This window comes from Mandrillus leucophaeus, unplaced genomic scaffold (genome assembly GCF_000951045.1).
Source record: "Mandrillus leucophaeus isolate KB7577 unplaced genomic scaffold, Mleu.le_1.0 Scaffold545, whole genome shotgun sequence".
NCBI classification, from domain to species: Eukaryota; Metazoa; Chordata; class Mammalia; order Primates; family Cercopithecidae; genus Mandrillus; species Mandrillus leucophaeus.
In genome coordinates, this window is record NW_012105864.1 from 1,582,777 (window position 1) to 1,598,058 (window position 15,282).

The window sequence follows — 15,282 nt, forward strand, 5'->3', positions numbered from 1 at the left end:
AACTCCTGGACTCAAGTGATCCTCCTGCCTCAACCTCTCAAGTAGCTGAGATTACAGGTGCATGCCACCATACCAGCTAATTATTTTATTTTATTTATTTTATTTTCAGAGACAGAGTCTTGCTCTGTCAGCCAGGCTGTAGTGCAATGGCATGACCACAGCTCGGTGCAGTCTCAAACTCCTGGCCTCAAGTGGTCTTCCTGCCTCAGCCTCCTGAGTAGCTGGGACTACAGGAGCACCCCACCATGCTTGGTTAAGTTTTTAAATGTTTTTGTAGAGATAGGGTCTCACAGTGTTGCCCAGGCTTGTCTGGAACTCCTGGGCTCAAGCAATCCTCCTTCCTGGGCTTCCAAAGTAGCTGGGACTACAGGTGTGAGCCACTGCACCTGGACATATTTCATCACTTATATTTCCTAAGCAATTCCTCACATTCTGCTTCACTTTACCTAATATTTCGCTAAGCTACACAACTCTAAGGCAGAGGTAGACTTATTTACCATCACTCAGAGTAGGTACTCAAAACACTTCCATTTACTTGTTGATATTTCTGATTACAAATCTTCTTCTTCTGAATCCTAAGTACCTTCTAGGTCTTATATTAAAGTATGGCAAAAAAAAAAAAAAAAAAATGGCGATGCTTAACATGGTTTCCACACCATCCAAAAGACCCCTGGTAAGAGTCAGTGAAGGAAAGAGACTCTGTCTATGGTGCTTTGGGCATAGATGCTCACAGCCTCTTTGTACATCTATAGAATTTCTTTTAATTTCTTCTTTACTTACTGTTCCATTTTTATGTGTTTTTCTCCTTCTTCCCTACCCCTGCATCATAAAGCCTACAGGGATATTCCCTGGCATTTTGCTTATCGCTTCTAGTAGCACTTGAAGACTAAAATATTTCTGACTTCTGAGATACACAATAAAGAATGATAATTACTTTGCTAGGATATTGCTAATCTCTAAACTAACCTCTAAGCTGGTGGAGAAAAATAAAATTTAAAACATTTGAGCTGGATTTCAGCCTTTATTTGAAGACTCTCAAATGAGTTGTCAATCAAAATAGGTAACACTCAAGGAAAAAAATGATCAAAGCTAATGTGCATATGGTTGTGTGTTTTTGTGTATACATATGTGTGTATATATATGTACATATATTTTATATGTTTATATATATTTATATATTATATAGGTTTATATATATATTTTACATATTTTATATATATGTACATATATATAGCAAATATATACATTAAAAGAAAATTAAGATCACCAGCAGCTTCATTAAGCAGCCTTTCTTTCTAGCTCTATTCCAACTTCTGCCATGTGGACAGTCTTACCAAACTACCAAAAAGGAATTAAAATTTGGAAGAAAAGCAGAGGTGATCTAGGTTGAAAATTATTATAAATACTTTTTTTTTCTGCTGAGAAGTTTTCCAATAACAATACCCTTTGTTTGGTTTTTTTTATACCTATGGCTTTGTGATAAAACACAATGGTTTTATCAATAAATACCCATCTTGAAATATAGAGTACATTAAAAATAACTGCAGTCAAACCATAGATTACTTAAGGTGAATGGGTAGAAAACCACTTACCCCCAGTCGCTACCGTGATTTCACGTAGGAAGTGGCCATAAAATGGAAAATCGAAGGACAGATTCACTCTCTGCAAAAAACAACACCAGAGAAGAAAATCAATAATATGTAGCATAGTAAATGTGAAATGAAGAGTCTTTCACTTAAAACAAAAATGATGCTTCTACTTTACCCCACAATTATTATAGTTTGCTTTTAAAACCTGAGTCCTCGGTAGTACTAAATAATATAATATTTTTTTTCTGGTAATTAAAAGTTTGAAGTATGTGAAAAGAAAAAAGTTAACATCACCACTGCATTTTAGTTGTCCACTGAGTAATCAGTTCAGTCTTGATGATAGGCAACTTATTCTGAGGTTCTTTTTAGTTTGACTAGTTCCTCCAAAAATAGTAGAGCATGTTATGTCAAGATTTCATTGGATTAAAAATCAAAAGTGATTTTATGTTACATCATTACATATTTAATTTGTTTTATGTACATCCCATAATGAAAAGCAGTTTCATGGAAGATGTCTTGCACCAACGGATCTAGACCTAGAGACTTTTTTTTTTTTTTTTTTTGAGTCAGAGTTTCACTCTTTTGCCTAGGCTGGAGTGAAGTGACACAATCTCAGCTCACTGAAACCTCTGTCCCCCTGGGTTCAAACAATTCTCTTGCCTAAGCTTCCCAAGTAGCTGGGATTACAGGCACCTGCCACCATGCCAGACTAATTTATTATATTTTTAGTAGAGATGGGGTTTCGCCATGCTGGCCAGGCTGGTCTCGAACTCCTGACCTTAGGTGATCCACCTGCCTCAGCCTCTCAAACTGCTAGGATTACAGGCATAAGCCACGACGCTCGGCTGACCTGCAGACATTTTTATCTTTCAAATACAATCACCTCTCCAAATTTAGCCTATTATGTCCACTCTTAAAAATACAAGAGCTGTAGGATAAACAATATTGGTTACTGGAGAGCTACTTTTACTTCATTTGGAGTACATTACAGATATTTAGGGAGACAGTTCCTAGATTGCACCCTTTGTTTTCATAAAATGGGGCCATGAGCTTTAGCTCTTAGTATTTAACTACACAGGTATATAGTGCCTATTTTTAAAAATATATATACATATATATGTATGTATAAAAATGTTAAATATATATTTTTATATGTGTGTGTGTATATATATATCTGTTAAAACCCAAAACATAAAAAAACCTAATCTTTGTTTTCTGTTTGAAATGATATTAAGTAGATATATTATTATTAGACAAGAAACAAGAGAAACACTAAAAGTAATGGCAAAAACCGCAATTACTTTTGCACCAACCAAATATAATATAGATGATCACCTGAAATAGAAGTATCCAGAGGGAAAGTAATTAGTTGGTTGAGAGCCCAACAGCACACATGTACAAACTACCTATAGTAACAGGCTATTACATTAAAATTCCACAATTGCTATATTGTATCTCTCCCAATATACAAATTTTAAAAGTAGAAAAGTGTATCTAGATTGAATTTAGCTTTTTCCAATTTTGCAAATGATTGCTTTTTTATAGCTATCACGATTTCTAATGACTTATTTGACACGAAATTAATCACTCAAAATTTAAAGCAACTTTCAATTAGATTTTCTTTTTAATGCAAGCCTCATCTTTATAAAAGATTTATGATCATTTTTATTTTGTGCTGACTAACAGGAACAGCAAAACTCATTTTCATGGAGCTAACTGAAATAAGTGGTCACTAAGAACCCTAAAATGAAGGAAGGATTCAATGGCAGGATCATTTATCTCAAACATGTCAGGAATAATTTTATAAAAGCACTTGCTTAATATATTGTTTTCCATCATTCTAATTTATTTCCACGCTCATCAGTAAATTGGTAAAATTTACCTTATGCATTCTCACTTTTAGAGTCAGAGTTTGATTTAAACATATGTCTCTAATGAACCCTAACAATTACCACCAAATATGAACCAAAAGACTAGGATATGAGTTTCTCAGTTACTGTATTTAAATATGTTTGGAATTAGATTAGGATACAGGGATACAGGTTTAAGCTAAAGACCTTTTCTTGAGGACAAATAGATCTTCAAAGGAAATTTGCAAATACATCAATAATCTGACTGAAAAGGTTCCCTGTTGAAATGACAAGTTTTCCTTAGTTACCACTTATTGCCTGCTTCACTCTGATACGGAATCACGATGGCAATCTAGGAAGATACTGTCTGCTAAACAGTTGTGTAATCCATTCATTTCTTGCCAGTCACTAATGATACTCTTCTCCAAACATCGGTCACTATCATTGCAATAACTTCCTCATATGTGTCATGGCTCTATTTATCTTTAAATTCATTCTGTATGCGAGGGCCTCAACTCCCAGGCTACAGGCCATGGCCTGTCAGGAACTGGGCTATGCAGCAGGCAACCCAGGGAAGCTTCGTCTGTATTTACAGCTGCTCCCCATGGCTTGCGTTACCACCTGAGCTCTGCCTCCTGTCAGATCAGCAGTGGCAGCATTAGATTCTCATAGGAGTGTGAACCCTATTGTGAACTGCACTGGGAGGGATCTAGGTTGCATGCTCCTTATGATATCTAATGCCTGATGATCCATCACTGTCATCCATTACACCCAGGTGGGACCTTCTCATTAAAGGTAAACAAGCTCAGGACTCTCACTGATTTTATATTATGGTGAGTTGTATAATCATTGCATTATATATTATAATGTAATACTAATAGAAATAAAGGTAATGTGCTTGAATCATCCCAAAACCATCTCCTCCTACCCTCTGTGGAAAAACTGTCTTTCATGAAACTGGTTCCTGGTGCCAAAATGGTTGGGGCTTGCTGCTGTATATTACCTAGCATATCACTCCCCCACTTGAAATCATTCAATCTAGAATTCCATTCTCACTGAGAGTCATGCCAACAAGGTGAACGTGAGTTCTAGGGCACACCATGAACTAGTCCCTGCTATTTGACAACTTTCGCCCTCATACTCTCTGCTCCAGTCAGCCATAGGCAACATCTTTTAGTTCCTTGCACTTGCTACCCTTAGCTCTTGTCTGTGGTACAGATATGTGACATCCCTTCTGATGACAATATTCTCTCAATCTTGGTCAGTCATGGCTTCCATATTCTTCAAGCCTTGGCTTAGCTTGGATTACCCCTAAAGCCAATCTTGATTTAAGGACTTAGGGGCAGACAGTTTATTTGGAAGGTGATCCCAGATGACACTTGCTCAAGGAACTAGGAAAAGTGAGACAAGGAAAAAGGAAAAAAAAACAATAGCAGGTATAATATTGGACATGTTATCATTATAACCGATTGGGCCTCAGTCCCCATGGACTGAGCAACAGTAGAGAAAAAAACAAAACAAAACAAAACAAAACAAAAACATGCCTCAGAATCATTTAACCGGAGGTCAGGAGGCTGGGACATTCATCTTTCTAATCCTACAGGAAGGACTTTGTGATTAATTGGACTTAAAAATTTGGAGTGAGTGAGAGACATCTGGAGTCAAGCACAGATTTCTAAGATTTCTAGCTGATTGACTGGTGAACCACAGTGTCACCAATTGAGATTATGAATGCAGGAAGAAGGGCCATTTTGGATAGCTGTGAGTAAGAAAACTTGCTGTGTCACTAATTAGTTATGCATCCTTTAATTAAATAATAAATGACCCCAAATAGTATATAAAACAAAGGACTCTTCTGCAACCAAAGTGGCTAACAGAACCATGGGCATTGTCATAAAAAGCAATGTCAATGAAAAAATCACAGCGCTTTGGGAGGCTGAGGTGCCGGATCACGAGGTCAGGAGATTGAGACCATCCTGGCTAACACAGTGAAACCCCATCTCTACTAAAAACACAAAAAATTAGCTGGGCGTGGTGGTGGGCACTTGTAGTCCCAGCTACTCCGGAGGCTGAGGCAGGAGAATGGCGTGAACCTGGGAGGCGGAGCTTGCAGTGAGCTGAGATCGTGCCACTGCACCCCAAACTCGGCGACAGAGCAAGACTCTATCTCAAAAAAAAAAAAAAAAAGAAAAAAGAAAAGAAATGTAATACTGAAGCAATGGTGTATTTACTACAGCTTAAACATTATGTGCTCTTGGATTTCATCCTTAAAAAATATTTAACATGAAAGAAAAAGAAATATTCAAGAAAATGGTGGTGGGAAGACCCAACAAATGGATTAAGAGTCTTGACAAAATAGAAAATAAAAACTCTGAAGTAAAATATTAAAGAACATAAAAGGCATAAATAAAATCAACTGAATTTGCTAACTACTTTCTTAAAATCTATGGAAAAGAGTTAGCTATTTGAAAGAAGGGGGAATGGTAACTTTGAGACAAACAAAAGAAGTATTACGTCTTCATATGGTAGAAAATAAAATTATGAAACATTTTTTGAAGACTTGGTCAAAGTGTACAGAGTCCAGGTGGTTTGCAGTAAATTTATGGCACCTACATCCATATATGACTGTGCCTTAAGGCCACATCATGCTTTCCCAAAACATATACTATTACAATTTCTGGGGGCAACAGACTATCAGACTCGTTCAGGTCATACTCCTAGATTTCTGAGTGTGTCTACACCTCTTCTTGCCTTCTTTACATATTTTTCCTATGTTAATTGCTATCCATTTTCACACTAATTATCACAATCTCTGCTAATTCTTTTTTAATAACACAGGAATTATAATCCAAAATATACTTAATTCCCATTTGACTTGTTTGCCTATTTCTCAGTGGTATTGCAAAGATGAAATAATTAGTCAACGCCTCAAAACCTTGAATACAGAAACCTTTTAATAAAGAATTAGGAGTCCGGAGTGGGCATATCTATAATCTTCAAAGTCATGTTTTAAAATGTCACTAATAAAAACTTCTTTTGTTTTAGGACAGTTTCTTATTTACTGTCATAAAGTCATACTTTTCTGACTCCCCAAGTCTTTTTATTTCAGCTTTATAAGAAATAATCCTGCTGAAAGCAGCTTGCAGGAAGAAAATTAGTAGTCACCGTGGTTTTCATAATGGCTGATCTCATGAGTTTATCATAGCAAAGGATCAAAAGAATACAATGAGCAACCACTTATTCAAGAATGAATTAATAATCATTAGATTTTACACACATATTTTAATATTCTATTTTTATTCATTCAAATAATTATGTTTGAGGGGCACATATTTGTCTCCTAAAACTCTCAAATAGGTGAGATGTTATTCTTATTGGTAAAGTGGTATTTATGATTTTTTTTCAAAAAACAATTTCAAATATAAGATCAAATAAATGTTGAGTCACATTATTTTCAGTTCATTTATTTATGTCAAGTATTAACTTTGTGAGTTGTAAAATAAAAGAAAAATTATATTTGCTTTATTTACATAAATATTTCTAGTATATTGGTGTATTTCCAGTAATATTTACATCTCTAATACATAAAAATGATTCAACAAACACCATATACCTATGATAAATTTAACTGGGATGTGATATTTTCTTCCAAAATACATGTAACAATTTACTAACTTTATTGAAACTGTATAAGGTCCACATAAAATTTATTCACCTATAAATGCTTAGAATAGATTATTGTTGTCTTGCTCCTTTACTCATCATAAAACACACATTTTATAGTCTTTTTTTAATGGAAGTATGTGGAACTGTATTTTTAAATATTTAATCGCTCTTTCCAAATTATTGAATGCTTTAGCATGGGTTTGGAGTCACAGAGACCTGAAATTACATTTCAGCTTTGGTATTTAGTAACTGTGCGATTTCATACATTATTTAACCTTTTTTATTTTTTAAATTTATTTATTTATTATTTATTTATTTATTTATTTATTGAGACGGAGTCTCACTCTGCCACCAGGCTGAAATGCAATGGCACGATCTTGGCTCACTGCAACCTCTGCCTCCCAAGTTCAAGTGATTCTCCTTCCTCAGCCTCCCTAGTAGCTGGGACTACAGGCATGCGCCACCACACCCAGCTAATTTTTGTAATTTTAGTAGAGATGGGGTTTCACCTTGTTGGCCAGGATGGCCTTGATCTCTTGGCCTCGTGATCCGCCCACCTCGACTTTCCAAAGTACTGAAATTACAGGTGTGAGCCACCGCACCCGTACTATTTAACCTTTTAAAGCCATAGTTTGCTCATTCTGTAAGGTCAAGACACTTCTTCAAAAGGTTATCATAAGGATCAAATGACGAAATAATACCTGGACCATCATGAGCATTGAGTCAATGAAGTATAACAATATAGTGTGTACACGAAGGTGTCTAGCAATAGTTATTTAAAACTAGTTTCCTAAACAAGTATAGCTCCTTATTTGATTCCTAATAAATAGCTGAACATGATTTATATTCTTTCAAATACAGCAGTGCATTATCACAGCTCTTAAAGAATTAAACTAATTCTGGTTAATTGTTTTTCTAATAGAATCGTTATCTCAATTAGACATGTTTCTAGGCAATGTTATGATGTCTTCATTTTTGTCATATTAAAATAATCATAATTATTGTATATGCAGGTGTTAAAAGAATGAAATTAACATTTAATATATCAGACATTATGCTAAGTATTTTGCCTGTATTTAGCAATAATGAATGCTAAAATCAGTAGGTAGAGGTACAATGAGAAACAGGACATTTGTATAGTCTCAAAGCATCTTTCAACAAAATTTTTTAATTACAAAAGGAAAAAATGGTAGCTTTACAGGGAAAAGACAAAACCTGTTAGGCATCACCTTAACCAGGTAATCAAAATTAACCTCACACTAATGAGACTTATTATCATCATGTACCTCCCGATATGATGCACAAGGAAGGACAAAATATCATCCCCATCATAATATTGCCAAAAACAGAGACCTACATTTAATCATGAAGCAATAGTAGACACTCAAAATCAGGGACATTGTACAGAATAACTGGCCAATACTCTTTAAGAGTGTCAAGTTCATGAAAGACAAAGACTGAGGAATTGTTATAGATTGAAGGAGGCTAGAATATTTGACAAATAAATGCTATATGGGTCCTAAGTTGGATCTTGAATAAGAAAAAATAATTTGCAGACAATTAGGAAAATTGGAATAAGGTCTATGGATTATTTAAGAGTATAGTACCAACACGAATTTGTTGAGACTGTTAATGGTATCGTGGGTATATAAGGTGTTAAAATTTACAGCACTAGGTGAAATGGAAACTCTTTAAAATTTTTTTGCAAGTTTTTTATAAGTCTGAAATTATTTCAAAACAAAATTTTACAAAAATAAAGGATGAGTGATACATTCAAATCACCAGTAGGCATTAGAGATAAGACTTCAATCCAAACATGTTGGGCTCCAAAACCCTGCGTTTTGACAACTGTATAATTTCTATATTCTTTTTTTATACTACGTGATTCGTTTCCCACCTGTTATAAGCCTTCAGTGACTGTGTTTTCTATATGGAATCTTTAATATTGTCAGTCTTTCACTCTTGGTAGACATAACAACATAATTTTCTTTAAAAATTAGTAATAGTAAAACATTATTTGAAAGCACCTAGATGCATGAGGCCAGAGACACAAAAGAGAGAAAATTTGAGAAAGGTGCAGAGCAGTCTAATTAGATCAAATGCACCAAATCACAGGGACTGGGCTAATAGAGCACCAAGCTGGGCTGAGCCATTGTGCCATTGGCCACACCTGGGCCTAGGCACAACAGGGGGCCCCTGCTCACCCAGTGACCAGCCCAGTCTCAACGACTTCTTTTTTTCTTTTTCACATTCCAGGATCAGATGTTTTCATTTCTTACCCTCTAAGGATAGTTCCTTAGAAGACAGGAGCTTGTCTTCTAAATGTATAAAACATTTACTTTCTTTTTTAAAATTCTCAATGGTAATTGTCATTTCGTGCTTTATTCCCCTATTAAACTGAAATAACTTTGCTTATAAAAGTAATATAGGCCAGATGCGGTGGCTCATACTTGTAATCCCAGTGCTTTGGGAGTCAGGAGGATCGCTTGAGGCCAGGAGTTTGACACCTGCCTGGGCAAAATAGCAAGACCCTGTCCCTACAAAAATAAAAAAGAATTAGCCAGCCATGTTGGTCTGCAATCCCAGCTACTCAGGAGGCTGAGGCAGGAGGATTGCTTGAGCCTAGGAGATCCAGGCTGCAATGAGCTGTGATCACACCACTGCAATCCAGCCTGGGTGACAGAGCAAGACCATGTCTCTAAAAATATAAAAAATAAAAGTAATATAAACTCAAATGTGGTTGACGGAAAAAAATTAAAATTGGCAGGCTTTCACAACAAGCGATTATCAAAGAGGGAAAATAAAACATGGAGAGGCATATATATTTGAATAAGAGCATTGCAAACTTCTTTGTTATACCATAAAGTAAGCCCCTGCTTCCAGGCCCTAAGTGAGCCTAGTGTATCCCAAAATAAAATAGCACAGTGGGCAGGATCATAATAATGCTTTTACCATGTAGAATTTTTTTTAATGGGATTTTAACCATTCTCATACTCTGGGAGGAGGTGACAGACATGGGTCATTAATCCAGTCCCTGAAAACACTGGAAACCTAATTAAAAAATCAAAATGTTCATGGAAAGGGCTGATCAATATACAAATGCACAAACAAAGAACTGGCTACTTCTTTGAGAATAAAGTCCATCAATTGAATTGATTTTCCAAGTTAGAAATTCTAACCTCTTCAGCACTTTTTTCATAGCAAAACTTAGAACTTAATTAATCCTGGCTATTGAATGGCGCTCTTCAAGGGAATATTCATAAACTGGAAAACAAAACATAAACATTTGCAATTAGCTGATGCTGGTGCACATGAACCTGAGAATAAGTGAACAATCACCATATCTTTTGACCTCTCTTACTGCATGGTTCCCAGCAAACACGTGGCTACAGTAGCTTGCCTGTACTTGCAAACGCTGAGAATTATTCATATTAGTTATGTGATATTTACAACTCTGGCAGAGTTCAGAGAGTCCAGCTGTTCAGGGATACAGAAAGAGTGTGACAGGATTTTATAAAGAACCCTTCAAGGACACATGGGGTTTGGGTGAGAGCCAGAAGGAACTGCTTCTAGATTTTTCATGCTACCCTAGAAGCAAGTCAAGAGAGTTCTCCAAGCTTCTCAAACCTCAAGGTGCAAATGAATCACCTAGGGTTCCTGTTACAATTCAGATCCAGATTCAGGGGGCAGAAATCCTGCATTTCTAGCAAGCTCCTGGTGCTTCTGATACTGCCCCCTGAACCCCACTTTGAGTAACAAAGCTCTGTGTTATATAAGCGGTCTTTGCAACTCCAAAATCATTGCCGTAAGGAAACTCTGGCAAGAGTGAAATAGGTTAAAAGGAAGAATAGACTTGTTTCTGGAAAACATAATCTCACTTTACCAGGTAGCACATGTATGCCCTAAAATTTTCCATTGACAGAACTGAAATCTAGAGGTTCCTGCTAGCCAAGTGTCTTTAAAACTACGGTTCGCAAAGCCTGAAGGTTGTGACGTTTTTGTGACATCCTTGATCAATGATCCTCAAACAGGGCAAGACAAAAAAATATTTTGTTGTGTTTATCGTTCAGATAATGGAAAGGTCCTTCCTTTTCTCAGTAGATAACAATCTGCCTTTCAGGCAACAAACTCCCTAATTTCCAGTCCGTGGAAAATGATTGTTTTTAAAGGTAAATGTTTGCATAATAATTATTATTATCGATGTAACAGATATCTTGGACACTATTCCAGGTATCTCTTTAAGCATTGTACAAATGCTAAATTATTTAGTCCTAATGACCAACCTTAGGAGGCAAGTACTGTTATTACTTCCATTTAATAGATGAGGAAGTGATTAAGAAAGAGTTAATAACATGCTCAATGTTAAACCTCACAGTTGGCAAAGTGAGGACTCAAATCCAGGCAATCTGGTTCCAAGTCCATGCATTTTGACACTACTCCACTGACATGTTAGGATGAAACGTTCCTAACACACAGGAATGATGAATCCTCTAGGTGATGGGTACCCCAGACGCTCCAACTTCATCATTACACATTCTATGCATGTAACAAAATATCACCTGCACCCCATAAATATGTAAAATATTATGTACCAATTAGAAAATATTTGTAATTTAGTGGGTAAAGTTCATGAGCGAAGCAACTAAATAATTCAAAATTCAATTGCTGATTGAAATGGAAATTTAGACCAAGTTCAATTTTCCTTCTTCATCCTTCTTTGCTAACTTCTCTTTTTAAAAAAAAAAAAAAATTATTTATTTGGAAATAATCTCAAAAGAAAGAAAAGTTACAAAAAATAATATAAAGAGCCCCCTACCTCTTTTTTTAAATGCAGATTCATGTTTTCCATTTGGCCACATTTGTCAACTTTCTAATTTTTTTCAAAAAACTAAGTAAATTGATACTTCTCAACACAGCGTCCAAGAGTTGCTCCCTTATGACATCCTTGGCATCCTACAGTTTAGCCCACATGGAATCAGGACTAATGTGCTTTACCTTGGCCCAGTTATTAAACTTGAACCTTACTTGGCATTTCTTTACAGACAGATGCTGCAGGGTAGGAAATTTCTGGCAATCTATCATTAATAGAGAATGGCTAATAGGGTTTCACTTCTAGCCCCATTGGAATTTTAACACAGCACCTCTAGCAAAATGAGAAAAAAGATGCCTATTCTCTGAGGCTGGGAATTCCAGGCACACTAGACATTCTGATGGGAAGGCAGTTTATAAACAATCCACATAAAAAGGGGTGAGTTTGTGTCCTTTGTAGGGACATGGATGCAGCTAGAAACCATCATTCTCAGCAAACTATCGCAAGAACAGAAAACCAAACACTGCATGTTCTCACTCATAGGTGGGAACTGAACAATGAGATCACTTGGACTCGGGAAGGGGAACATCACACACCGGGGCCTATCATGGGGAGGGGGGAGGGGGGAGGGATTGCATTGGGAGTTATACCTGATGTAAATGACGAGCTGATGGGTGCTGACGAGTTGATGGGTGCAGCACACCAACATGCCACAAGTATACATATGTAACAAACCTGCACGCTGTGCACATGTACCCTAGAACTTAAAGTATAATAATAAAAAATAAATAAAAATAAATAAATAAAAACAAAGAAAAAAACAATCCACATAGAAACCTGGCCATTTTGTGTAGGGTATTATCCATCCATCACCTAAGTGATATGCTATAATTAGGTAGGAAGGAACAGACAAAAATAAAGATATTGGGACCAGGTATAAAAAATATTTTAAAAATATACTGAAATACTAACCTGCCCAGGGAATCTCAATCCTCAAACACAATATTTTATAATTTAAGATTTTTCACAAGAATTAAGATAATCTGCTTTCAGATGTATTTACTCTAAAAAAATGTTATATTCCATTTACAGTTTGCTAAGTTTTCTGTTATGAAACATTTTCTTTCAAAGGAGTCATGTAACATCTTTATCAGTTAATAACTTTAGGATGAGAATATGTTTTACACTCATGTTATCTAAAATTAAACTGTCGTAAGTCTTCATAGGCTCCTGAAGAGATGACAGAAAAGATGATAAGAAATAAGTTGGAAAAGAGAATCTCAGGTGAAAAGCAGAGTAAATACACTTGTTTATTACACCTGAGACATGGTTGAGGGGTCTCCTTTTTAGCAGCGTTTATGGTTATAAAAGTTTAATATGAAACCTTCTAACAGGGTTTATCAGAAACCTAAAATGTTTGCCTCACTCGTGACTTTAAAAGGTGAATAGATATTTATCTATCTAGAATTATTTTATAGCCATCACTGGTAACACAGAATGTATTATGTTACCTTCCATGGCTAATGTTATGTAAAAAATGGTGCTCATCCTTCACTAAAGACCCAAGATGAAGAAATAAGATTAAATTGTAATGAAATAGGAACTCAAATATGATCTGTCAAATAAGAAGGCAACTTCTTGCTTTGGGAAGCTAAGATTTCTTACATGAGGAAGAAATGGATCAATGTGAATTTCTTAAGGCAGCTGTCCTTAAGGCTCTCCAAAGTCCTTTCCATGTCTAAAATTTGGTTCCTAGATTCAGAAAGAATAGCAAGAGTAGATTAAATTATTAGTAATATGCATGTATTTATGTAATTATGTCAGTAAAAGGAGTTAGTTAACTTCAGCATATTAGGTGGCCTAGGGAATGTTTAATCTGTCATAAGTGCCATCGGCAGGACAGGGGTAGACTGTTCCATGTACTTATTGGCTTCCAGGCTGGTGGACCAGCCCGTTTCCCAGGCATGCAGAGAAATACAACTCAGCCACTCGAATCATGCTAGTTTTGTGCAATGAAAAAGAGTCAGGCCCTGGAATAATACTTGGGACAAAAGGGATTAACCTCAAGTTTGGTAAGTGACATAAGTATAATTCAAGTAAAATGAATTAATAGTAGAATTTCTTAAACTACATAAGTAACTATCAAGTGCCATAACATTTCATTTTAATATATTGTATGTGGTAGGCAGGACAGACATTACTATCACAACTACTTAGTACAGGAAGAAATTGACAGGGAATTTAGGGATTTGCCCAAGGTCTCATAGTTGTAAGAAACTTGAATTTGGATCTCATGATGCCAAATCCTATGCTTTTGAATCCCTGTTATTTTTTAAACAAATTAATCCATGATTACTTTGGAGTGTACATCTGTTTCGTAGGACGTTGAAGACTAGAACATACCTTTTAAATATCCAAAGAGAATTCCTTTACTATTTTGCAACTACGAATTTTCTGAGTATTTAGAATTTGATTAGGGCAAAAATACGAATAGTATTCAATAAAATATTACATTATGTCGAGTATATTTCTTCCTTTATGTATGTAGAAGACTTTATTCAACTGAAATTAAGCTACAGAGACATACGCAGACACAACTTATCCCAGTCTGTTATCAAACTGGAGAAAAATCCTACGAGCAAAGACAAGTAAGACCAGGTTGATAAACTTGTGTCTCACTTGAATTGAAGCAACTCAAAAGACAGAATGCAGCAACTTTATTCAACCAGTCAAATGTAAGAGTAAATAAAAAGCAACCTATTATTAGACATTACGAATAGAACTCAGGCAAAAACATACAGTCTAGATAATAGCCTAATAGAGAAAGCAAATTATATTGCCTTTCAATTTAATCATTTTGAAAAATAAGCACTTATCAACAGATTTTTTGATGCACAGAAGAAAATAAATGTGTCCGATATGAAAAACCAACTTACTAAAGTCACCATCAGCAGCCAAATGTAGTTTTCCCAACTTAAACATTATGCAAATATGAGACTCATTGCTAACTGAAGCAATGAGTTATTTTCCTGAAGGGAATAAATCTCCAGAAGACTTAATTTTTAAAGGAATTTTTCTATGTATATTCAAGTAGTCAGAAATGTCATCAAAGACAGTTCAATATAAAAATTTTAAACAATCAACACATAAAAAGTCAAACAAGTTTCATCAAAAACCTTACCTGCATTATGACAGACATAGAGTGAGATAGAGAATAGCACTTCGACCATTTCATTTTGCGGTTGTTTCATATTTAAAGAATCAATCTTCCTACCAACATATAGAAAGATTGAAAAATATTTAAGCCAGAGTATGTTTATGTCTGGCAAACAGTATATTGGCAATTGTTTGGCATAAAATATATACA

At 35.5% G+C, this 15,282-nt stretch overlaps 1 protein-coding gene across 2 annotated transcripts in view; it reads right to left on the minus strand.

Annotated features, from left to right (window-relative positions):
• PLXDC2 (plexin domain containing 2) overlaps window positions 1–15,282 on the minus strand; it is a 468,543-nt gene that overhangs the window by 208,479 nt on the left and 244,782 nt on the right. For both annotated transcript variants that reach the window (XM_011997681.1, XM_011997680.1), the window contains one exon: window positions 1,593–1,662. In XM_011997681.1, the coding sequence (XP_011853071.1) occupies window positions 1,593–1,662 (70 nt within the window). The remainder of the gene's footprint in view (window positions 1–1,592; window positions 1,663–15,282) is intronic.